Source organism: Triticum aestivum, chromosome 6D (genome assembly GCF_018294505.1).
Source record: "Triticum aestivum cultivar Chinese Spring chromosome 6D, IWGSC CS RefSeq v2.1, whole genome shotgun sequence".
Classification (NCBI taxonomy): domain Eukaryota; kingdom Viridiplantae; phylum Streptophyta; class Magnoliopsida; order Poales; family Poaceae; genus Triticum; species Triticum aestivum.
Window position 1 is genome coordinate 332004609 of NC_057811.1, and position 23295 is coordinate 332027903.

General features: G+C 44.1%; 2 protein-coding genes and 2 long non-coding RNA genes across 5 annotated transcripts; 2 read left to right on the top strand and 2 right to left on the bottom strand.

Annotated features, from left to right (window-relative positions):
* Positions 1 to 2917: 2917 nt before the first annotated feature.
* Positions 2918 to 7099, bottom strand: LOC123144941 (uncharacterized). The gene is made up of 2 exons (XR_006472021.1): positions 3405 to 7099; positions 2918 to 3188 (listed from the first exon to the last, which is right to left on the bottom strand). It is a non-coding gene; the product is annotated as an uncharacterized lncRNA (long non-coding RNA).
* Positions 7100 to 7665: 566 nt separating this feature from the next.
* Positions 7666 to 12536, top strand: LOC123144942 (O-glucosyltransferase rumi homolog). 2 transcript variants are annotated; one of them, XM_044564215.1, is made up of 8 exons: positions 7666 to 7958; positions 8509 to 8774; positions 8888 to 8932; positions 9555 to 10177; positions 10754 to 10946; positions 11171 to 11235; positions 11315 to 11525; positions 11681 to 12536. In XM_044564215.1, the coding sequence occupies exons 2-8, from the start codon at positions 8619 to 8621 to the stop codon at positions 12338 to 12340; spliced, it is 1953 nt and encodes a 650-aa protein (XP_044420150.1). In that variant the 5' UTR covers positions 7666 to 7958; positions 8509 to 8618; the 3' UTR covers positions 12341 to 12536. The 2 variants fall into 2 exon arrangements, with proteins under 2 accessions (XP_044420150.1, XP_044420151.1); XM_044564216.1 differs by lacking the exon at positions 7666 to 7958 and having other exon boundaries at positions 8590 to 8774; positions 8888 to 8936.
* Positions 12537 to 14105: 1569 nt separating this feature from the next.
* On the bottom strand, positions 14106 to 18610 carry LOC123144943 (vesicle-associated protein 1-2). The gene is made up of 8 exons (XM_044564217.1): positions 18292 to 18610; positions 17918 to 17988; positions 16395 to 16476; positions 16172 to 16287; positions 15920 to 16048; positions 15699 to 15740; positions 14850 to 14930; positions 14106 to 14560 (listed from the first exon to the last, which is right to left on the bottom strand). The coding sequence occupies exons 1-8, from the start codon at positions 18347 to 18349 to the stop codon at positions 14453 to 14455; spliced, it is 687 nt and encodes a 228-aa protein (XP_044420152.1). The 5' UTR covers positions 18350 to 18610; the 3' UTR covers positions 14106 to 14452.
* Positions 18611 to 19117: 507 nt separating this feature from the next.
* Positions 19118 to 20050, top strand: LOC123144944 (uncharacterized). Its single transcript, XR_006472022.1, has 3 exons — positions 19118 to 19407; positions 19522 to 19653; positions 19737 to 20050. It is a non-coding gene; the product is annotated as an uncharacterized lncRNA (long non-coding RNA).
* Positions 20051 to 23295: the final 3245 nt, after the last annotated feature.

Below are 23295 nucleotides of genomic sequence, written 5' to 3' on the forward strand. Positions count from 1 at the left end.
CGTTACCGGCAAGTCTCTTTACTCGTTCTGTAATACATCATCTTGCAACTAACTCGTTAGTCACTTTGCTTGCAAGGCTTCTTATGATGTGTATTACCGAGAGGGCCCAGAGATACCTCTGCGATACTCGGAGTAACAAATCCTAATCTCGATCTATGCTAACTCAACAAACACCTTCGGAGATACCTGTAGAGAATCTTTATGATCACTCAATTACGTTGTGACGTTTGATAGCACACAAGGTATTCCTCCGGTATCCAAGATTTGCATAATCTCATAGTCGAAGGAATATGTATTTGTCATCAAGAAAGCAATAGCAATAAACTGAACGATCACTATGCTAGGCTAACGGATGAGTCTTGTCCATCACATCATTCTCCTAATGACGTGATCCCATTATCGAATGACAACACATGTCTATGGTTAGGAAACCTTAACCATCTTTGATCAACGAGCTAGTCTAGTAGAGGCTTACTAGAGACACGGTATTTGTTTATGTATTCACACATGTATTTAAGTTTCCAATCAATACAATTCTAGCATGAATAATAAACCTTTATCATGAATAAGGAAATATAAAATGACAACTTTATTATTGCCTCTAGGGCATATTTCCTTCATTATCACCTCTGGAGAGTCTGAACCAGGGTAACTTTATGTCCTTATTACCATCGTCCGAAGGCACCTAGATTAGGATACCCTACTGAGGGATTTGCCGGATTTAGCTTCGACACTACGACCATGGGGCCAGCCCGTCAACGTCCATCGTCGACGGTTAGGTCTTGAACTCCAATGAGGAGTATGGCATGAGAGACGGCGGGGCCTCGAGTTCCATGTTGGCCGGTCTGTATCCCATATCCTACTCTTCCTTTCCAGCAACCGCACCTTCACTTCGCAGGTCTCACGACCGCCTGACATGAACACGGTAGCCTGACATGACACTGATGGGGCGGGGGAAGGCAACAAGGACTTGGAAGGTAGGCGCTGCCGAATAGGTTAGAGTACCGATGCTTTTGTTTAATGAAAGATGTCAAAAATGTATTGAATGTGGTCTGGTTTGCATGAAAAACATGTGATTTGATCAAATTCACTTTGAAATGTATGCAAACACGATTGGATGGCCGACTATCGCATCACTGTCACGTTTACAGATGGATTGTTTTAGGGACGTGGCTAGGGCGCATGTGCGCTTGTCCATTTGATCAAGCAGAATAGAAAGCCACCTGGTCCCCCCTCCCACCACCTTTCGTGTGCCTACTACGCTACCATAGAATCAACCAAGACCTTTGTCCAACGTGCATTTATTTTCCATTTGAGAAAAAATGTAAAAAAGTCATAACTTTTGATTCGAGTGTCAAAATTCAGATCCGTTTTCACCATTGGATTTCCCACGACGAGTTCTTCAAAACTAGATCCCATGTGGGTAGATTTTATCAAACTTTATTTCATGGGCAACTTTGGATGCAATGGAGTCAACTTTAGTGATATAGAGAAGCAACTTCTTCTTTTTGGCCTAGTACAACTACACATTAGGTTGGTTTGTAAAAAAAAGGAAAATCACACACATGAGGTGCATTTAGTGCTACATATAAGCAATTTCCCTGCACTATGTGCACCTTTGAATTTTGCTAACATTATCTCTACTTGCTTATCGTGGTTGCTCAGTTGCCTATCGTTGATGTTCAGTTGCCTGCGGTTGATGCTCAGTTGCCTATTGTTGATGTTCAGTTGCCCGCGGTTGATGCTCAGTTGCCTACAAATACTATGAAATTACCTACCATTGATGCCCAGTTGGTGCAATTGGTAATTAATTGCCTACCATTGCTGCTCAGTTGCCTAACTTTACAAACTGGTTGCCTACAATATTGTGAAGTTGCTTATCATTGTTTTTCTAAGTTGTGTACAAACACTATGAAGTTGCCTACCGGTGATGCTTAGTTGCCTACTGGTGATGTTATAGGCAACTTCATAATTATAGTAATTATAGTAGACAACCTGGAGAAATCTGCTTTTTACAAAACATGGATAGGCGATAATAGGATCACATATGCATAATATATGTTGTATGCATCTTCATAATAGGAGTTGCCTCATTTAGTGTTGAAAGTTGCCTTAGTGCAATGCCAAAGTTGCCTACGAATGATGCTCAGTTGCCTATATACGATGAAAATTAGTCTGGCATGGTTTCTACGTTCTCTACAATATACTCCCTCCATCCCAAAATTCTTTTTTAAAATTTGTCTAGATACGGATGTGCGTAATACTAAAACATGACTTGATACATTTGTATTTAGACAAATCTAAGACAAGAATTTTGGGACGAAGGGAGTACTTGCTAGGTAAATTCACTAGTACATATGGTGCAAGGAAGTTGTTTCTGTTTAGCACTAAAGTTGCCTCATCTAGAACCAAAGTTGCTTCTGAAAAAATATCCGCAAAACATATCCATATGTGATCTAGTTTTGAAGAGCTCGTCGCGAGAAACGTAACAGTGGAAACGGATCTTTGTTCTGACTCTCGGTTAAAAAGTTATAGCTTTAAAAAAAATTAAGACGAAATAAAGTGAGATGACATCGGCACATGCATGTAGCCAATTCTTATGGACGGGGCTTGCCTGCTCCCTCCCGGTGTTCCCATCTGTGCTCCCGATCCATCCAACAACTCATATTTTTCTCCGTCACCGCATTCATTTTCTGGGAAAAAAACACACAGCTTCGGTATTTCCGACTGCCCACCATACGTATTTCCTTCTTTCCACTTCCCTTTTGGGACTGTCTATTTGACATTTGACTGTTTTTCAATTCAAAAACAGTCAAATTTCCTGACCAATCAACACATTACACCTGTATGAGCAGGAAAATCAACATAAAGCAAAAAAGAACGCCTAAACGGGTCAGGGGTGAACATCAGACCCGGGTTAGGGGTAAACAAGTTAAATAACGAAGAAAGTCATCCAATACAAAGGTAAAAAGCACTATATTATAGTCAAATTTCCTGACAAATCAAGCGCTGACACCTATGTCCAAATACCATGGACAATTGTATGCTTGTATTTCCAAAAAAATGGGTCGGGCCGCTAAAATCTGACCCGGTTCTAACTAATAACCAAAACAAAACAAGGCAACTATCACGAAACCCACCTGGACCGTTACCCACGCTCTTTTTTCCTTTCCTGGACAACAAATCACCTGACGAAGAAAAGGAACAAAAATCAGCAGAATACTGGCGTCTCCCAGGACCCTCCTTTAACTTGCATCACACAAGTCATCTGGGAGGCGCCATGGGATAGGGGAAATGAGGAGAAGAAAGAGTAGAAAAACATCAGAGAGACGTCATGGGAGAGAGGGAGTGAGAAGAAGGAAGAACAAAAACAAGTCAGAGAGGCACATCAGAGGGGCAAGTACCTGGAGAGAAGCAAGGGGGAAGAACAGATCCGAATAATTGGTGGAGGACAGAGGAAGATCATCCAAGAGACGGTCCACAGCTCACGTAATGTCCTACTCCTTTTGATCACACTTCTATTGAACTCTTCCATGTTTTTCCTCACCCCGCTGCTCTACATACACCTCCTACATGAACTAGCCTGTAGAAAAAAAAACGTCATACAATCTAGTGAAAATTTTGGAATCATCAGGGGAAAAATTCTAACTGTCGGAAGGTAAAACTGTTAATATTTCACTGTCAAAACACTACACCAACACGAATTCCAGTGTAAGGTACACATGAAAAAATCTTTGCTGTAGTACACATGAAAAAATCTTTGCTGCGATACAGGGCAATGTAACTAACATGAACTCAGTGGATTACAGAGATACATGCAAGTTCAGACGAAGTCATGAATACAAAGACATACCTATCAGCATAAAGAACACAAGTCCTATCAGATGAAGGCATTAATATTGACAATGAAAAGCAGAGCTTGTTACAGTGCTCGTACACATGGACAGTGAAGGAAATGAATAATCACACTAGTGGATTACAATGATAATAACCAAGGAACTACACAGGATAATCGCACTAAACAGAGTTAAAATCCACTGTAATTCAAGCAAAGCTGAACAAGAATGAAGCTCAAATATCAAGTAATAGAGGTTCAGCAGGAAAATTACACTACTTTGTTTAGAAAAAAAATGAAATTTACACTGAAGTTCTAGGAAAAATTACACTGCAATTTGGGGAATAATTACACTATAATTACATAAATAAAGCATGAAGTTTAAACTGTAATTATGGGGAAAATTACACTGTAATTACATAAATGAAGCATGGAGTTTACATTGTAATTCTAGGAAAATTACACTGTAATTAAAAAAATGAAGCATTGGGATTACACTAAAATCTGGGCTAAATTACACTGCAATTCTAGGGTATATTACACTGCAATTACAAAAAGGAAGCATGGGGATTGCAATGAAATTCTTGAAAAATAGCTTTATCAAACCCTCTATCATCACTAGAAAGATCCTGAAAAATAATTCAATCAACAAACAAAAAATAATAATAAACTGAAAGAAAGAATAAAACGAAAATGAAAGTAGAGAACAAGACATAAATAACTACCAAAGACATAGCATTAGAACCATCTTCCGCAAAGTCATTAGGCACAAAAGGATCATTCCAAGAATCAGCACTCACGATAGAAGAAACTACCGAAACATCCTTGTGAGAGACTTTCCGTAGTCTCCCCATTGACCTAAACCTAACAAAACAGAATACATGACACACGAAAAAAAGAAATTAAAGAAAGTTGAAAATTATAGAGTAATGGGGCTCAATTACAAGGGAAATCTCACAACAAATACACTGAAAGGCAGCAATCAGGGGAACTATAGAATAATGGGGCATATTAATACAGTGCAAGAATCACTTAAAATACAGTGTAAAAACCAACCTAAATACAGTGAAACTCTGAGTCAAAATACACAATAATTAGGGCAACTTACAATGAAAAGGTAGAGGAAGTACACTGCCAAAAACTGAAGATAAATTATATAGTAAGAATGGGGGATATTACAGTGCAAAACCACATGAATGCATGCAAAACATCTGAGAAAAATTACAATGTAAATAACAAAGAAACTGGCGCAGTATTACACTGAAAAATATACACTGCAATTTACACTGAAAGAAGCATGAGAATTACACTGTAACGGGGGGAAATATTACACAATAACTCTAGGGAAAATTACACAGTAATTACAAAATAAAGAAGCACGAAAAAAACAATGTAATTACGGTATATTACACTGTAATTGCAGGCTAACCTACAGTGTGATTCTACGACACATGAGAATTACACTGTAATGGGGGGAAATATTACACAGTAATTCTAGGACAAATTACACAGTAATTACAAATAAAGAAGCACAAAAAACACACGGTAATCACGGTATATTGCACTGTAATTGCAGGGTAACCTACAGTGTAATTCTACGACATGTTACACAGTAATTATAGCAAAATTTACACTGAAGAAAGAAGCATCAGGATTACACTGTAATTAGGGGGGAAATACACAGTACTACTAGGACAAATTACAGAGTAACAACAAATAAAGAAGCATCAGGATACACTGTAAATGCACTGCAATTATGGGGCAAGTTACACTGTAATTATGAGTTAAATTACACAGTAATTCTGGATGGGGATACACTGTAATTCTAGGGGTAAGTTACACTTCAAGTCTGGAGTAAAAATACACCGTAAAGAAGCATGAAATTCAGAGAGATTCCTGGACTAACACTACAACAACACTGCAGCCTAGTACACACAAATTCAGAGAGATTCAGGTACCGGGTGAAATGAACACCTACATCTAACAAAAAAAAATCATACTGAATTCCAGGGACTACAACAGCAAACATCAGCAGCTAACAGCAACTACAAGTAAACTGCAGAAGCAGGCAGAAACCCATGCTAGACCATCTGCAACTACATCTAACGACAAAGGAACAGACACCCAGGCCAGCAGAAATAAAATTGATAGGGCGAATCCACCGCTGCAACTATAACTTCGCCTACCTCTACATCTACATCAGAATAAACAACCTACGCCTACCTCTACATCTACAAGCAGGGGAGAAAAGGACCACAACAAGCAGATGGATTAGAACTCCCCACATACAACAAGCTCCTACACAACTCAGGCGGGCAGAAGGATGGGAAATGGAGCGCTAGGCATGGCGGACTAGAAACAAACACGGCAGCAACATGCACCTACCACGGATCCACGGACAACACCAATAACAGATGAACCACGGATCCAAAACTTACCTAGATCCGGAACTACACAGCCACAACACAGGGAAACGCGAGAGACAAGGACAACCAACCGCGGCAGCGGGGATCGAAGAGAAAAGGGAGGAGAAATCAAAATCGGGCGGTGGAATAGCCCGGAATCGCCATGAACATAAGAAATCGCTTCCTCTCCTCCGCCGCTCGAGCTCCTTCCCTTCTCCTTGCCTTATCAAAACAGAACCCCCCAAATGAAAGTGGAGACAGTGCCGGGCCGGGGGCGGTAACGGGCTGAGACAGGAAAACCAAACCCGAGAAACCAACACGAATCAACCCGAACAAATGGAACGCCAAAAAGAAATCAACACGAATCTCTGCGCGAGAATGGACGGACACGGATTTGATTGACGACGAATTGAAAAACACTCGACTGTAAAATAGCAAATCCGTTCCTTTTCTCTTTCGGTACAATACGGTCGCTTGAGCGGTGATTATACCTGTGAAACATGTCATCCTCGATCTTGGTCCCATCACCGAAGCAGGCTGCCCGCTACCGTCGTAGCAGCTTCTGTCCGCGACAAAGCAGAAATTCAGCAACTTGAAGCTTCTGTCCGCTGCGCGGTTGCGCCATCGCACTGCCGCGCCGACGTCACTTCTGTCGTGGTTGCCGGCCATCAACAACGACAGACCGCGTCCGACGAGACGACCGGCGACCTCATGCGCAAGCGGACATACACCACAAGAAGCTGGCGCCGGCGGTGCCGTGGGTCATGCCTTCATTGTTGTTCTACATCGATCTCGATCTCCCAGAGGCGTCGCAGGCTGTCCCACCACACGTCCCGATGGAGCTCAAGCGGAGCGGCAACGATGTAGATGTCTCCCAGTCACGTACGTGCTCCCATGGCGCGAGACACCCTTCTGTGCGTGCTCCCATGGCATCAGTATTTTTGTACGTACTGCGTTGAGTATTTAGGATGGGAGAAGAAAATACGTGATTTATTTATCTTTTCTTTCGTTGCAAAAAGAAAGCCTGGGGTGGAAACTAACGTGGCCATTGGATGAAGAATTGATGGACCGGGAGCACCGGGAGGGAGCAGGCAATCCCCGTCCAATTCTTAAGCCCTGTGCACTACCATCACTAGTACCACACGGTCCCTACCACAGTCACGTGTCACAGTCATATATACAGTGCAGCTCGTTTCAACGAAACAGTGCAGCTGCACTATTAAGCATCTGGGTTGTTTTAGGTTCCGAATTTAGTATAAGGAATCAGGTTCGTAGCTGTTGACCTGTCATCACGCCCGCGAATCTGGTTCGCCTTTTGACCTGTCTCCCTACCGTAATAATAATAAAAAGGGAAAAAAAATGCACTCAGATAGTTTGACATAGTCATGGCAGCCCATGCGAAGGCGTCCTTATATTGAGGCTTAGACATGCTCCTGCGGCTCCGGTCTTCCTCCAAACCAGTGAGATCCAGCTAGACATGCGCGCGCGCGCGCGCATCTTCGGAGCCTTCCCCACCACTTGGTTCTTCCAGTAGTGAAGGCACCCGGGACTGGCCCCGGTCATCATCTCAGTCGCTGCCGGGCCATTCCGGCGTGTGGGTGCCACGCCAGGGGAGCGCCGGAAGAGAGAGACGTACGCACCAAGGCGATCTCTTGTAGCCGGCCATGAACGGCGGCAGCGGCAAGGGGACCTGCCGATTGATGTTGGGCGCCTAGAAGGTCATGCCTTTTCTCCCTTCTTGTTTTGACGATCCCCTCCGTGGAATCTCCGTCAGATTTCGCTCCCGTTTCCGTCCGTGTTGGGAGCAGACGCAGCATCTGTCTGCCTTGGCCTCGTGGTTTAGGTCTTGAAAATCGCGTCGTTTGTCGTGCCCTTTATTACAAGGCATTACCATGATATAATCTGCATAGCATAGTACATGAAGCTCACGTGTGTGTGGAATGAAGGCTCACGATAAGACGATGCGTTCCCCGAAATGGAACACCGACGAGGACATGCTAGGGATAGGGCCGCAGAGACAGGACATGCTAGTAGCACAAATCCAAATGGTCCACGTCGCATTTTCTTTCTCCGAGGGAAGCACCGTCCATCCACCTCACGTGAGCGAAACAAACTTGTGCTGACCGCGTCCTGGCCCAAGACACCTGCAGTGCAGGCTGCAGCTACGTGGACGCCTCCTCCTGAGCGATCGGCGCGAAACGCAACGTTCTTCCGCGATGACGCACGGGGCACGGGCTCACTCCATTCGTCTGCCCTTTCTGTTTTCAGGAGGCAGTTGAGCCAGCCCAGCCAACCGCGGAGGGAAACAAACTTGCAGATAAATCGCGAAGCAGGCAGACGCAGAGGTGGAAGGGAGGTCGAGGGCGGCCAGGCGGGCGATGGCCACGGCTGCCGCCGACGCCGCCGCCGCCGTCCCTGACGCCCGGAGGTGGAGCAAGGCCGGTCCTTCGTCGCCGGTCACCACCGCCATCTTCCTCTTCTTCTTCGTCGTCGTGGTCGGCGTCCTCGTCTCCGCCCGTTGGATCACCACCACCGTGAGTCCGGCCTTTTTTTTGCTCGCAAGTTGCGAATGTTTAGGGAAGAACCACCACTTAAGGATCCGTTAGGCTCTTACTTACACGGATTTGATTTGTCATCATGCGTGCAGACTCATCTGGCAATCACCAATCTGGATCAGTGGCGCACACAGCCGGTAGGTAAGCTCACAACCTTCTTATTTTGAATCAAATAACTTATTTTACTCTCCACTAGAGAGAGTGACATGGGTACATGCATACAGTATATATATCCTATGCTTTTTCCTTCTCTCTGTTCGTAATTTAATATACTTTTGAACATCGGTAGTGTAGATGCTTCAGTACTACTATAAGTTCTTGTTTCCAACACCAGATCACTCTTCCTAGGCTAGGAAATGTTTTGATGACAGACAGGAATTACGTTACTGCCTCCGATTCATATTACTGTCGTTTATTTAGTATTAGTATAATTATGCACTAAATTTGTACTCCCTTCGTTCTATAATGTAGGACGTTTTTCGGCACTAGTCTAGTGTTAAAAAATATCTTAGATTATAGGACAGAGGGGACTATATAAGCGACTATTTTCTTATCAACAATGAACTTTACAGGGTTGATTCGTCCAAGAATATTTGTTTAAGAAAGGATAATTTTCTGCATATATGGAATTATAACAACATTTTTCACGTAGGATACAATGCTGTTGGCTTGTGTAGAACACTGGAATTTCAAATTTGCTGCGAAATATCAGCTTTTCAAACAGGAATACTCACAGCCGTCGATCCGATCTCCGTGCAGGCAATCCTGACGGCCACGCTAACCACCTCCATCCCCGCCATCCCGGCCGGCCCGCCGCCGCCGCGCCCCACCTACTCCCTCTCCTGCTCGGCGCCGCCGCTCACCCGCGACCCCGACATCCCCAGCAACATCTCCCAGACCCTCTCCCTCGCGCTCTCCTCCAACGCCACCTGCGCCTCCGTCCCCGACCCCCAGCCGATCCCCCCCGCCGCCGACGCCGACGCCGACGCCAACGCCACCTGCCCCACCTACTTCCGCTTCATCCACGAGGACCTCCACCCATGGCGCGCGGCGGGGGGCATCACGCGCGCGATGCTCGACCGCGCGCGCGCCACCGCCAACTTCCGCCTCGTCGTGCTCCGCGGCCGCGCCTACATCGAGCGCATCGCGCCGGCCTTCCAGACGCGCGACCTCTTCACCATCTGGGGCATCCTCCAGCTGCTCCGCCGCTACCCTGGCCGCGTCCCCGACCTCGACCTCATGTTCGACTGCGTGGACTGGCCGGTTGTCCACGCCGACGAGTACCAGGGGGACAACGCCACCGCCATGCCGCCGCTTTTCCGCTACTGCGGCGACAACGAGACGCTCGACGTGGTCTTCCCGGACTGGTCCTTCTGGGGCTGGTAAGCAACTGCTCCTCCCTTCTTTCGCTCTTATATTTCTTACGCATTTTGGCATTCCTTCCTAACATCTGAGTTGCTGCTCGCTAATAATGCAATGAGACCGGAGTCTTGAATCATCACCTGTGATTCATGCACCATTACTGTTATGATAATCATGTTTTTACTAGGAATGAATAGTACAAAGACAATGTTCTTCATGTGACACATGGTTTGGAGTACATAAGTTTTGATTCGTTGACAGGCCCAAGGACTTCCCAAACTTCAAAATAGTCATGGCCGATAAACATATCTCTGTCGTACTGACTACAGTATATTTTGTGCATGCATGAAACGTGGATGCATATCTTTACTTTAGTATCAACTGGGTCCCCTGTTCTGTTGCTATGAGAGTAAATCAATGAACGCAAACCGGAAACAAGGGAAGAAAGAGCAGTACACTTTCCTGAAGTTCAGTATCTTGGGAAGTATATAAGTTTAAGTTAATAGTAAATGGTGAACCAAAATTAGCTCTGTTTTTCTATGCTTTGATTTTTTTAAACAAAGTACAAATGCTTAAATTAACTTCTGTGCTTACAGGGCCGAGATAAACATAAAGCCGTGGGATGCACTGCAGAAGGATTTGAATGAAGGCAATAAGAGGGTGAGATGGATAGATAGAGAACCTTATGCTTACTGGAAAGGGAATCCAGATGTCGCAGCTATAAGGCAAGAGCTGGTTAAGTGTAATGTGTCCAGTAAACAAGAATGGAATGCACGGATTTTCAAACAGGTACTTGTTTGTGTTTATGTTGCAGTGCACTCTGTTATACTTGAAGGGAGTTTTAACATTCCATTTTATTCTCACAAGTAGAAAACCCTATTATATCTTGTCAAATCTTTTTTTTACAAATCTTCTAATCCTTCTGATCCTAGAGCTTAACCTTTTTTCCAAAGAAAATAATTTTGATGATGCCTATGGCTGAATAGAGTTTTTACTTTTGCATTCTCATTTAGGATTGGATCAAAGAAAGCAAGGCAGGATACAAGAAATCAAATTTGGCCAGTCAATGCACCCATAGGTTCGTTTTCTTTCATTAAAAGTTAGGCAAGACTTGTTTGTTCTGTCGTCAGTATTGAAGTTGTTATGATGGGTGATAGGTACAAGATCTACATTGAAGGATCAGCATGGTCAGTCAGTGAGAAGTATATCCTAGCTTGTGATTCGATGACGCTGGTGATTAAACCAAAATACTACGATTTCTTCTCAAGGGTGCTGATGCCCACTCAGCATTATTGGCCAGTTCGAGATGACAATAAGTGTGGCTCCATAAAGTATGCTGTTGACTGGGGAAATTCTCACAAGAAAAAGGTATGCTATGCAGCACTATCTAGCAGCTACAATGACCATACTGGCTTTTCTATGAGCTGAAACACATTGTTCTTTTGTAGAAAATATCATGCCACTCAACATTTTGTATGCTTATAACATGTTTCTCACACCTCCCCTTCAAAAACTGTTCACAGGCACAGCAAATAGGAAAGAAGGCAAGCAAGTTCATTCAACAAGAACTTAGTATGGACTATATATACGATTACATGTTTCACCTCTTAACTGAGTATGCTAAGCTCCTAAGATTCAAGCCAACCAAGCCACCTGAAGCTGTTGAGGTCTGTCCCGAATCTTTGGCCTGCCAAGCCATAGGTCGGGAGAAGAAGTTTATGCAAGACTCCATGGTGAAGTCTGCGAACGTTGCAGGCCCATGCAATCTGCCTCCTCCCTTCAGCCCTGAGGAATACAAAAAGCTACAACAGAGGAAAGAAAAGTCAATTAAACAGGTCGAAACGTTGGATCAAAATGCTTCAAAGCTCGAGGAGCGAAATGCTTCAAAACCTGAGGATAGCAATCCCGGGGAGCGAAATGCTTCAAAACCTGAGGATAGCAATCCCGGGGAGCGAAATGCTTCAAAACCTAAGGATAGCAATCCCGAGGAGCGAAATGCTTCAAAGCCCGAGGAGCGAAATGCTTCAAAACCTGAGGATAGCAATCCCGAGGAGCGAAATGCTTCAAAGCCCGAGGAACGAAATGCTTCAAAACCTGAGGATAGCAATCCCGAGGAGCGAAATGCTTCAAAACCCGAGGATAGCAATCCCGAGGAGCGAAATGCTTCAAAGCCCAAGGAGTGAAATGCTTCAAAACTTGAGGATAGCAATCGTTGAGAACTCCCTAGTTTTTTTACTTCCCCGAGGACTCACGTATAAAGTTTGCTCAATTTTTTAGTATTCATGGTTGTACTAATTTTGTATTGTAATATCAACAGCTTCTTATTTGAATGTTCATACGTGTAACATCTAGAAAAGTTAAAGATTATTTTGTATCTCACTGATCCCCTTCCATTTACGTCTTGTTGAAGATTTTTTTTACATTAGCCTTTGTTTCCATTTGTTATTTTAGTTGGAGCAATATATTTTGTAAGGGTATTAGAAATCCTATTAAGATTATGTTCTTTTTTTTGCCATTCCTTTGATCGATTATGTCCATAGTGAATGCGTTATTTTGGGTTAACCTACTGCGACAATGTTCTTTACATCTGCAATTACGTTTCTTAAACTTCAAGACCAAAATGAATATGCCTGTTATCAGATATCCAACTTTAAGTTTGCAGGGTATTATGACTGCTTGTTGTGGTCTCGCTTACCAAAAGAAGCTATTACCTCTGTTCCAAAATAATTGAAGTTCTAGGTTTGTCCTAAGTCAAACTTGTTAAAATTTTGACCAAGTCTATAGAAAAATATATTAACATCTGGAACACCAAATTAGCCCCATGAGATTCTTTATGAAATAGATTTTTATATTATGTGTATTTGGTTTTGTAGATCGTAGCACATTTTTCTATATAGTTGGTCAAACTTAAACTAGTTGCAACAACAACAATAATAACAACAACAACAACAACAACAACAAAGCCTCTAGTCCCAAACAAACTGGGTAGGCTAGAGCTGAAAACCCATAAGATCTCGCAACCGATTCATGGTTCTGGAATATACTCCCTCCGTCCCATAATATATGAGCGCTTTTGACACCATTAACTAGTTTGACTTAGGACAAATGTAAAACTTTCAAGTACGGAGGGATTATTTGCTTCCTCTAGGTTGTGGTGGGAGCTGTCCGTCGTTCTTATATTTTACCCCTGCCTTCTATTTTAATCTAAGGCACGCAATTTACGTGCTCTCGAAAAAAAGTACTGAAGTTTTAGTACGATACAATTACAGACAATTTTGCACGTGTTTGAACATTTAGAGCATTTTTTCTTTCTCAAGGAGCTTAGCATTAGTCCTCGCCAAAAAAAGGAGCTTAGCATTAGCATGGAAAGCTAGGCCTGCTCATACTTCTGTTTTTTTTACATTATACTCATACTTCTGTTTTGTACTGTACTTAAGCGTAAGCGACAGTGCATTTTTCTTCTTCTAGAAAAGCGCACTCATTTTATGGTTTAATAAAAGAGAAAAAATGGAGCATTTATGTATCGAAGTCAGCATATATCAACAGGACACCGACTGCGCATCGACACACATTAACCAAACCGTTGGCCACGCGACAGATGAAGTCTCGACAACGAAGCAGCAGAATTCAGGAACTCCTGATCATGTATATCAGCCAGGACTCAACTATGATTCTGCAGGGTCAACACTCCATAGAGATTATGGCTAGGTCCAAATGCTCTCTTTCAAGTTCCCAACCAGGACAAACCTTGCATAAAAGGAACCTACTGGGCTGGGCAAACCACATACCAGTCTCAGTTTCTACTATTCAAGTGAGAAATGCCTGAAAGACATACTGCAGCATTTGTCATATGATGAAAGTAACAAGATAACTTCTACAAATAATATAGTAATGTACTTCTACATATAATTTAGTAACACTCTTATATTTCTTTAGTGATCTAAACACTCTTATATTTCTTTACGGAGGGAGTATATATTACTGCAAAGCCATAGTACCAAAGCAACTATTCTGTTTACAGGTGCCAAAAGATGCAAATAATTAGCCATAATATTTACCTAATCGAATAGGCTAAACCGTAGGGCCACTAACAAGCTGACACAAATACCGGGAGCTTAGGGCGACTGGCAACTTATTGAGTGACTATAGCAGCTAATATGAATTAAAAAATTACAAGAGGCATCAGATCCTAAGATAAGAGGCCATGAGTTGTACATATGGCTAACAAGACCTAGAGCACGTATGGTATTCAGGTCTTGACAGAGAACTGAAACAACCTGCATGGTTACACAAGCTCATCTCTTCATGAAGAAGCCTAGTAGGATGCCTAGAATAGCCGCCACGAGCACGAAAAGTAGCGAGAAACCAACGTTCTGCCTGCTGATTTCCCGTCTTAGGAGACGCTGCATTTAATCAATGAACCAATAAACTTTGTCAAAAACTGAACTAAACTGTATGCCGGCATGGAGATCTCACTGAAATGCAGAAAACGATGTAACAGAGAAGTAATGAAAACGTAATGATCAGGAAATAGGTGCAGAGTTCTGCACTTGTTGAGATCATGAAATGCAATAGTACTTGAAGACACAAAGCGCAAATCCAAAACCACGTTTAGGCAATGTAAAAGCAACGAGTGAATATTTTTACTACAAAGCTAGGTAGAATTATCAGTATCAGGTACAACCCACTAACCAGTTCCTCTCGAAGCTTATTGTTCTCTTGAACAGCAAAATTCTTCTCCTCCTTCATCAACTTCAAAATTAATGCCAAGGGCTGCACAGATATAAATAACGAGATCAATGTGTTGTTCTTTGGCATCACCGGGCAACATCAGAAATGCTAAAGAGAACTTAGTACACAGTACGTACAGAACAATGACACATTGAGTTCCAACATAGTAGATACCACCTCCCAAATTCAAGCAATTGCACAGTACATAGAAATTCCAACTAATAACGAAAAAATATGACTAGCTAAATAGGAAAGAAAGACCACAATAAATAGAAAGGTAACAGATGTCGACTCACAAAACATGATCAAATAGCAACTATAAATTTAGCATATGAGGTGGGGTTGGAACTTGGAACGAATGAAAAGAACATGGTTGAATTCAGAAATGAAATGTTTTCAACACATTTATTGAGTGATAACTGAACATGGACAATACCTGCATGATAGTGCAAAATGATATGGCATAAGATAAGACATAAATAGGCTAAGACGATGTGGAATTAAAAAGTTTTGAGTTATGAGAAAATGCAGTTGAAGAATATAATTGCATCACAGATTTCTTCAAGAATGCTAAGATATATTGGACGACCAACACTGTATACACCATGGTTGATTTCTAAAAAAATTTAACAATCTTAGTGTTCTTAAAAACACCAAAACTATTAGATGTGTCCTCTCTAGCAGTAGTCACCGACGTGGCCAATAGGAGTTAGTTCAGTCTTTCTAATCTTTCATGTGAGATTCAAAAGACCGATCCGTAGAGTAAGATTCAGACATAGCTTGTTGAATTTTTGTTGATAGGGAGCTTACGTCAGACGGTATTGTTTCTGGTTCTGCAAGTTCTCTTGTTGTCTGCAAAGAAAGAACAGCACTCATTATCTGCTACTGGAATTTAGTCGGTACAGGGCTAACAGAGAATGACCGTGGGTTATTATCTGCTACAGTAATTCAATTGACAGTTTGACAGCAATAAGAAAACTTAGCTGATGTTGTTACAGCCGTAGGGAGCACCTATAAGATCAAGATTTTACCTCTTGATAACTCCAACTGCCCAGACTTTCCTGATCAGAACCCTCATTTACGGACGTCGGTTTCGACGGTGGAGCATAAACAACCTGCAGCTTCACCTCGTCCACCACATTGCCCGATTCTTTGGTGAACTACAAAAATACCTCACTAGGGTTATTCAAGGTAAACTGACAATTCCCCGCCAAAAGAAAAGGAAAACTGACAATAGATGGTACTATAAAACATAGAAGTCAGCCTAGTATAACATGGGGTACCATGTCTCCGTTGATATCCTTTGGTGAAATGTCCTGGCTGACCACGGCACTCTGCACAAGGAACTTGTCCCTGCATTGCATATCCGGCGGCGCCTCCCGCTGTGCTTGCATGGTTACTGAAAACAACAATTCAGAGAGCACAAGACAAGACCTTAGCATAGATAGCTGATGCTTCAAGAAAACAACATGCATAGTGATTGACTGATGCCGTCCATCGACTTACCGAGAACATCAAATGTGGATCGCGGCGCCACAATGCCGTTGTTTGGCCGGACACAGTACTTCTTTGGGCTCGTTGTCTTAACCTACAGACCTAAGGTTGCACTAATTTAGTAGGAGTCACTACCACAGTACATTTTTGTACAGAACTGTAAGTTTTTTCTTAGATTTTTTTTTAGAAAAGGAGGATGACCCCCGGCCTCTGCATCTGGGAGATGCATGCGGCCACTTCATTGATTATTCTCGAGGACCTTATAAAGTATTATAACAATATGCCTGAATCCGCCATCTTGGCAACATATGCCACTACTCCTATCCATATGATGAAGGGGTGCTAGCTGGGCCAAATACATAGACCACTCACCTAAGCCTATCATCAAAAGCCAGAAGCCCTAGCCGAGCCACATACCGGGTCTGGGGCATAAACTGGTCTGACGCACTCACATGTGTCGTCGCCGCCATCTTCCACACGTCCGTCTTCAGAGCAGATATTGAGGCTTCTACCTTGTCAGGCCACTCTGCCATCGCGCCACCATGACGCCAGACAACTGCCTCCTCCTGCGCGAGTCTATCACCGCGCATCGGGTGCCTAGTCTCCACTGCGCCACGCCACCGAGATCCGCCGTCATCAATGTGTAGGATGAATCACAGCTCCACCAAAAAAGCCGCCCACTGGTCCCTCGATCCCGTGTACACCTCCAAGAATGACGCCCCCAAGGAGGAAACGACACCAACACGCCGCCGTCATCCGATCTACTGATCTAGGGTTTCCCCCGGAGGTAGCGGATAGAGGTCTGGAACTTCTCCACGGCGATGCCTTCAAGAAGGTAATGACACAAAAGAGTGCCGCCAACGCCGGTCTTGGCATCAAGCCGAGAACGAGGTTTTCACCCGGATCCGCTCGAAGAACCTCCATCAAGCATCGTGTGCACGGGTCGCCGCCAATCTGAGCCGCCGCACATCGAGCAAGCCGCATCGGCCAGATCAGATCTGTCCTGAGGGCAAACCACACATGGCGCCGACCCACCACCAGGCCCTCCATGCCGCCACCGCCGATCCGAGGTCAGATGGTCTGTCGCCGCAGACCCGGCGCCGCCGCTGCCCGAAGCAGGGCCGGCCGCCGCACCCGCCACCGCCGCCACCCTAGGCCGAGGCGGCTGCCGCGCCGCCGCCGGTCAAGGCAGGCCTGCCGCGCCACCAAGGCCAGATCGGCCGTGCCACCACACGCCGCGGGGCGGCCCCGCCCCCATGACGCAGGAGAGAGGAAAGGCCCCCGCCACCGCCGTCAGCCCCCGGGCTATAGGCCGGCGGCGTCCTTCGACGGCGGCGGAGGGAGGGAAGGAAGGACGAGGAGCCCCGGCGGCTAGGGTTGCGATCCCGCCCGAGTCGCCCGAGCGGGGGCGACGCGGGGGGAGCGGGCTCATTTCGGTACCATCTGACCATATTGTTTCTTAGATGGAAGATGACTGTAAATTTGCTCAGATTTTGAGCGAAACAAATAAACAGCAATCAGAATGATTCGATCACCTTGAAGGCGATGTATTGGTCTGTCCTGTTTGTCAGATGCAGTGAACACGAGATCTGCTTCTTTAGCTCGACTGCATGGTCGAATAAACAGAGGAAACAGAAACGGGGAGAGTTAGCAAAGTGAGCGAACAAATACGATCATAATAACACCCAAAAAAAAGAAGTGCTGAAAAGAGAGCCTCAAAGTCAGGAAAAACAAGAGAGGAGAAACATCAAAATCAGCCCCACAAAAAAGACTTTCATGTCACGAACTTGGAAGCAGAAATATTTTACGCGGAAACCCATCGAAACTGCCGAAATAACAAGTACTGTAAAATTGAAGCAATTCAGGACAAGAAACAAAGAAATAAAGAAAGAAAGGCGAGAGAACGTACAGGCGAAGCGGAGCTCGTTGGGGTCGATTCCGAGCAGCTCCCTGGACTCGGAGCTCATCTTCCGCAGAATTTCAGCCGGAAATCAATCGGCACGGGTCTAGCTAGAGTGGGGTTTGGGAAGCTGGGATATTCTCGATCCCCTCTGCCTGCGCACCCCCTGTCCCCGCTATTCGCCTCTTCTATTCCTGGAGCAGCAGAGGAGGAAGCGGAGGAAGATGTGGAAACATGGAATTTCTGGGCCGAATTTGTGAGGGAAACAGGAGCCACCTGCTCGCGGTAGGCAACGTGCGTATATACCCACATCGAGAGTTCGAGAGAAATGGACGTCGCTTTCTACCCTTTCATATGTAAGTAGGAGTACTTTCTTGTCAACTTTTAGAAATTTTTCTCTTGCTCTCACGTTTTCCCCGGCGGAGAATTAACGGGTGTGAAGGGAAGAAACGGAGCGTGGGCTTCTTTCAGGAGGTGGTTCCGTGGTTACATCATGGCATTTGCATTTCCACCGGTCCATCAGTCAATTCAAATGTCACAAGCGTTGAAGTATACTACTAGGTCTTTGCGAAAATTAACATATATATATATAGGTAAATTGTTTGGGGCACCTAGGCCCATTATGGCAGGTGATTTTTATTAGTGCATGGCGTATAATTCATGAAATAATAGTTTTCCATCACCCTGGTCGATCGACCTAGACGGAGGTTGGGCTAAACCGAACCAAGACACTGTCGTACCGCTGTAAATTTCTACTAGCACCGATGTAATTTTACTTTTCCCTTGATAGTTAGCTGATCGTGGGGATTGGGAGATACCCCGTTCCCCATCCTATTCTATACGAGCGGTTTCTGGAGTCTGGACAGCGCGCGCCGAACGTTAACGGGAGGTCCTCGGCGGCAAATCTTCAGCGGTGCTCGTGGATACTGCTCGGTGTTGGCGGCCCACCTCCCGTTCTATTCCAATCAGGCGATGCGGTGAGGGGCTGCTCGTGGGATCAATAGTGCGGTGGTCGGCGGGCAGGCGGGGCGGCATGGTGCTCAACGGCTGGTGTCGATGTTGGGCGGCCCTTGTATATATGGTGGTCGCGGTGGCTCTACCGTGAATGGATGCGGCGGCTCTGCGGTAAGTGTGTTGAGGTGGTGCTAGAAGGTACTGAGTCCAACGTTTTCTATTTTTATTTTTAGGATTTTTTTCGATTTTCAGGCTGATTGAGTGTTTGGGGTTGTCTGCCTGAAGCTGCAGTAGTTTAGGAAGAAGATGGAGAAGAAGTATCCTGGGAAGTAGGCAGAAGCTGACATGGACGAGGGGGCACGTGTGCCATCTCCTAGATGTGGAGAGCGGCAACAGCCATATAGCACCCCATTTGAGGTGAACTTTGTGTTTCAGATACCTTTCTGAGTGTGGTGCATGGAGTTGAGCGAGTCATTGATGTGTGTAATACTCATCCACAGGAAGCCGCAAGGTTGCAGGTGGGGAGCTCATGGGAGGATGTGAGAAACCCTGATCCCAGTTCCAATATATTTACACTTCTTTTATGTCTGTGTTCTTTCCAAATTTTCTGTTTTTCTGAAGCAATAAGGGAAGGGGGTATCCAACCTGAAATGGAATTTCATTAATTAAGGACCAGGGTTACAACTCTTAGGGAACTGGTTCTTTCCAAATTGCTAAATCGGTGTTCGATTTCTGTCGAATCGGTAGTATGGAGAGATCATGAGACGAAATGTCATACCTGCTATATGCGTGCTCGTGTTTGCATGGTATACTTTTTTTTATTGTTTTTTCTTAGGAACACACTCTGATTTATATTAGACATGCAATGTTTTTGGAAGCTCTGGTTGTGTTACTGTTTTTTAAGTTCATGTTGGGAGAGTATGAATATTGATAATAGTCGTGATTCTAGTCGGAGTAATGCAAATGGCATACAGTTTCTTCAGGCTTACACCATATAACCAATTGAAGCATGGAGCTGATGTTATCACCTTGTTTCAGTCCCATGTACTTCTAAGTGACAGCTGAGAACACTGCATTTCGTTAATCATTTTCTTTTCCACACAATTTTCAGAAGCTAACTCAAGTAGTTAGACAAGTGCATAAGAATTGCCATGGTAGGCCGGTGCGTCCTCTGATTGCTCTGCATGTGATGCCTACTTGCGACATGAACAACAACCTCAGGTACATCTCAGTCAGGGAAATAAAGCTATTTCTTTCGTGCCATTTGGAGATGGTTATTAGTTTACCACTAGTCAAGAAAACGGCACCACATGATCCTATATAGAATGTACTGCCTATTGAAACAATGGGAAAATGAGACATGCATTGAAACAAAAATAACTGACTGGAGTTTAGGCTAGCAAAAAATCTGTATGTACAGTTCTCTACATGAGTAACATTGATTATTTCGAGAAAAGCAACCAGCTATTATATCTTCAGCCGACCGCATGAGTTACATTGATTATTTATCTGAATCCAGAGTAGTCAATTTTTTCTCGTTTGATGCTGTTCGGAGCAATGCTTGGTTAGTACCAATTTCCAGTTAGATTTATTTCCATTGCAAAGAGGTGAATTCTGATCCTCTTCAGGGCGTCAATCTTTGCTGGGTTTTATTTTCGGTACTTTTTGTTTCATTACAGTGCAATGAGGAACTTGGAGGTTAGTTGTGCCCATTTTATAAATCAACACGCATGAATATTCTGAGATATTGCCAACATTTTTTATGTTTTGGAGAATGAATTTATCTCTTGTGATAAACTGAGGAGGGTGAAGGCTATGGTTGTCTGTGCAGACTGTGAGATGAATATTTCTACAGCTGCCAATTGCTTCTTTTATATGGTTGGCCGGTGTGCTGCTTTCGTGGTCTTGTTGGAAGGGCATAGGGGTCCCCTAGTTGCTGTGGCGTGTCGGGGGTGGCATGAGCCCGATACTCCTTGTAGACTAGGTGTCGCTCCTAAGTATTGTCTCAGCTATCTCCGTTGCTTTGCTTATTGTCATTTGCAGCATCCTCTGTGCATTTGCTCGTCCTTGAGTGTGATGTGTTGTTCAACAAGTGAAGTTTCTACCTCCATGAGCTCGGCTTAGCACAGTGGCGGTGGTCATTTTGTATTCCGGTTGGTCTCAGCGGTGGTCATTTTGTAATCCGGTTGGTCTCAGCGGTTGTTTTCAGCTGAGGTCTCGAGGGAGCGTCTCCATCTTCCGATGGATTGTTGCCTCCTGTGCCAAGGCGAGGGGGCAGGGAGTGCCCTCCGGAGATGGATGAGCTCACAACTAATTTTCTCTTGTGCCCATGGTGATGTCGAGGATGCTTCCTCTCCTGCTGGTTGTTCATCGTTCCCAAGGCTCTGCTTTTGCTGCTGATTACTGTCTTGTTCGTCGAGAAGGGCTTCATCTACTTTAAGCTGGAAATGTGCCTTAGTTGTTTATCTTAGCTTGTTGCTTTTGTTGTAACTTGTGAGTGGTTTGCTGAACCCCTTGTATCTTTTGTTGTTTTCTTTTCTTTGTTTGTTGGTGTTTTCTTAGAGGTGTTGGTGGTTATTGTAATTCTAGCCGGCTGGTCGCTTTGTTAATTCAAAGTCAGGTTAAGCTCGAGTCTTTCTTTAAAAAAAAAAGCTCAGCTCTATGTCCTTGATCCTCTGATGAGGTAGAGTATTGAGATCAGATTGAGTCAGCCACAAATGACGTCGATGAGATGGCCTTCAGGCTTAAGTGTTGTGTGACGGAAATAATATTACAAAATAGTTTGGAATATGCCGCATAAATTATTACATTTGCCTATCATTTTACAAGTAAGTCATACGTTGACATGACATTCAGTTACTGGACCATACACGTTGAAGATACTCTTTTTTTATGGAACGTTGAAGATACTCTTGTTTACGTCTACTGCCAAATTTCTTACGTTCGGATCTCAACTGAATTAGTAGAACGTGTTTCTTGTGTCACAAAATAAAATACAAGTAGGACGTGTTTCTCATCTGAATTAATAGAACTTGTTTCTTTACCGTCAAAATAAAATTAGAACCTCTTGTTTGCTTTTTGGATTCCAAATTTCTTACAGGCCTAGGAATTGAATATAAAGTTTTTTTAAAAAATTGACCTGTGATAGGGAGACAATTATGACGCCGCAATGCCCATGTATAGCAGATATATCGAGGTAATTTACTAATCTCTTCCCGTAAAATTATGTTACATACAGATACAGGGCATGCCCTTAGTGCTCCACGCCTCCTCTCCGTATGATTACATTGCACTCCAGGCCGTAAGATTACACTCCACTCCATGCTGCCGTAAGTAGTAAACTACGGAACGGCCTCTAGTATCCATAATTTTACCTCCCGTGTGTTGTGTTCCTGCTAGATGGGTGGGGTGAGGAATAAGAATTTCTTACGTGACGAATAGCGCTGCTGCAGCTATTCGTCTATAAGCTCAAGCCTGCTTCGTGAAGGTAAATTTGGCTGAGCACATGCACATCGTGTACATACAATTAAATGAACTTAACTGTGTGCGATGTTTGCCTGAGTGACGTTTTTTCCCAACCATACGCGATGAGGAATATCAAAATTTATCTTCTTTGTGGTAGTGGCATACGACTTCCAACCAAACAAGGTTAACTGTAACCTGCTCATGGTTGATCCATTAATGTACTACCCGTTGTCAAAAGAGAAGGAGGTCCCTTTCGACTCGTGATCCTGATCCCAACCAAGATGGCAAGCATGCATGCCCCGTACAGTACGTCTGAGAGCAGTAACCCAAGCTGTGCACTCGACCGGATTAACCCAGATGTATACGACTTTTGGGCCATCTTGTGTGAGTACTCTGTTCCTGTAGTGACCAGTCTAGAAAAGGTAGTACCAGTTCTAGATAACTACGGACTTCTGTAGCTGTCAATTTTTCTTGCGCTTTGAACCTCCTGGCTCCACCCTTCTCTTGTTGGACGCCGTCGATTAATCTGCACCGTTCCGAAAGGGCAGATTTACAATTAGTTCGCGCTGTCATTTTCAACGTCTTCTGCGTTGA

What these genes read in the sequence shown, in the direction of transcription:
- LOC123144942 (XM_044564215.1), top strand. Translation starts at nt 8,619, where the DNA reads ATGGCCACGGCTGCCGCCGACGCCGCCGCCGCCGTCCCTGACGCCCGG. An exon ending in CCCGTTGGATCACCACCACC is followed by an intron (nt 8,775 to 8,887) that starts GTGAGTCCGGCC and finishes TCATGCGTGCAG; the next exon opens with ACTCATCTGGCAATCACCAA. An exon ending in GCCAGTCAATGCACCCATAG is followed by an intron (nt 11,236 to 11,314) that starts GTTCGTTTTCTT and finishes GATGGGTGATAG; the next exon opens with GTACAAGATCTACATTGAAG.
- LOC123144943 (XM_044564217.1), bottom strand. Translation starts at nt 18,349, where the DNA reads ATGAGCTCCGAGTCCAGGGAGCTGCTCGGAATCGACCCCAACGAGCTC. An exon ending in GCAGTTGGAGTTATCAAGAG is followed by an intron (nt 15,741 to 15,919) that starts GTAAAATCTTGA and finishes CTTTCTTTGCAG; the next exon opens with ACAACAAGAGAACTTGCAGA. An exon ending in ATAAGCTTCGAGAGGAACTG is followed by an intron (nt 14,561 to 14,849) that starts GTTAGTGGGTTG and finishes GATTAAATGCAG; the next exon opens with CGTCTCCTAAGACGGGAAAT.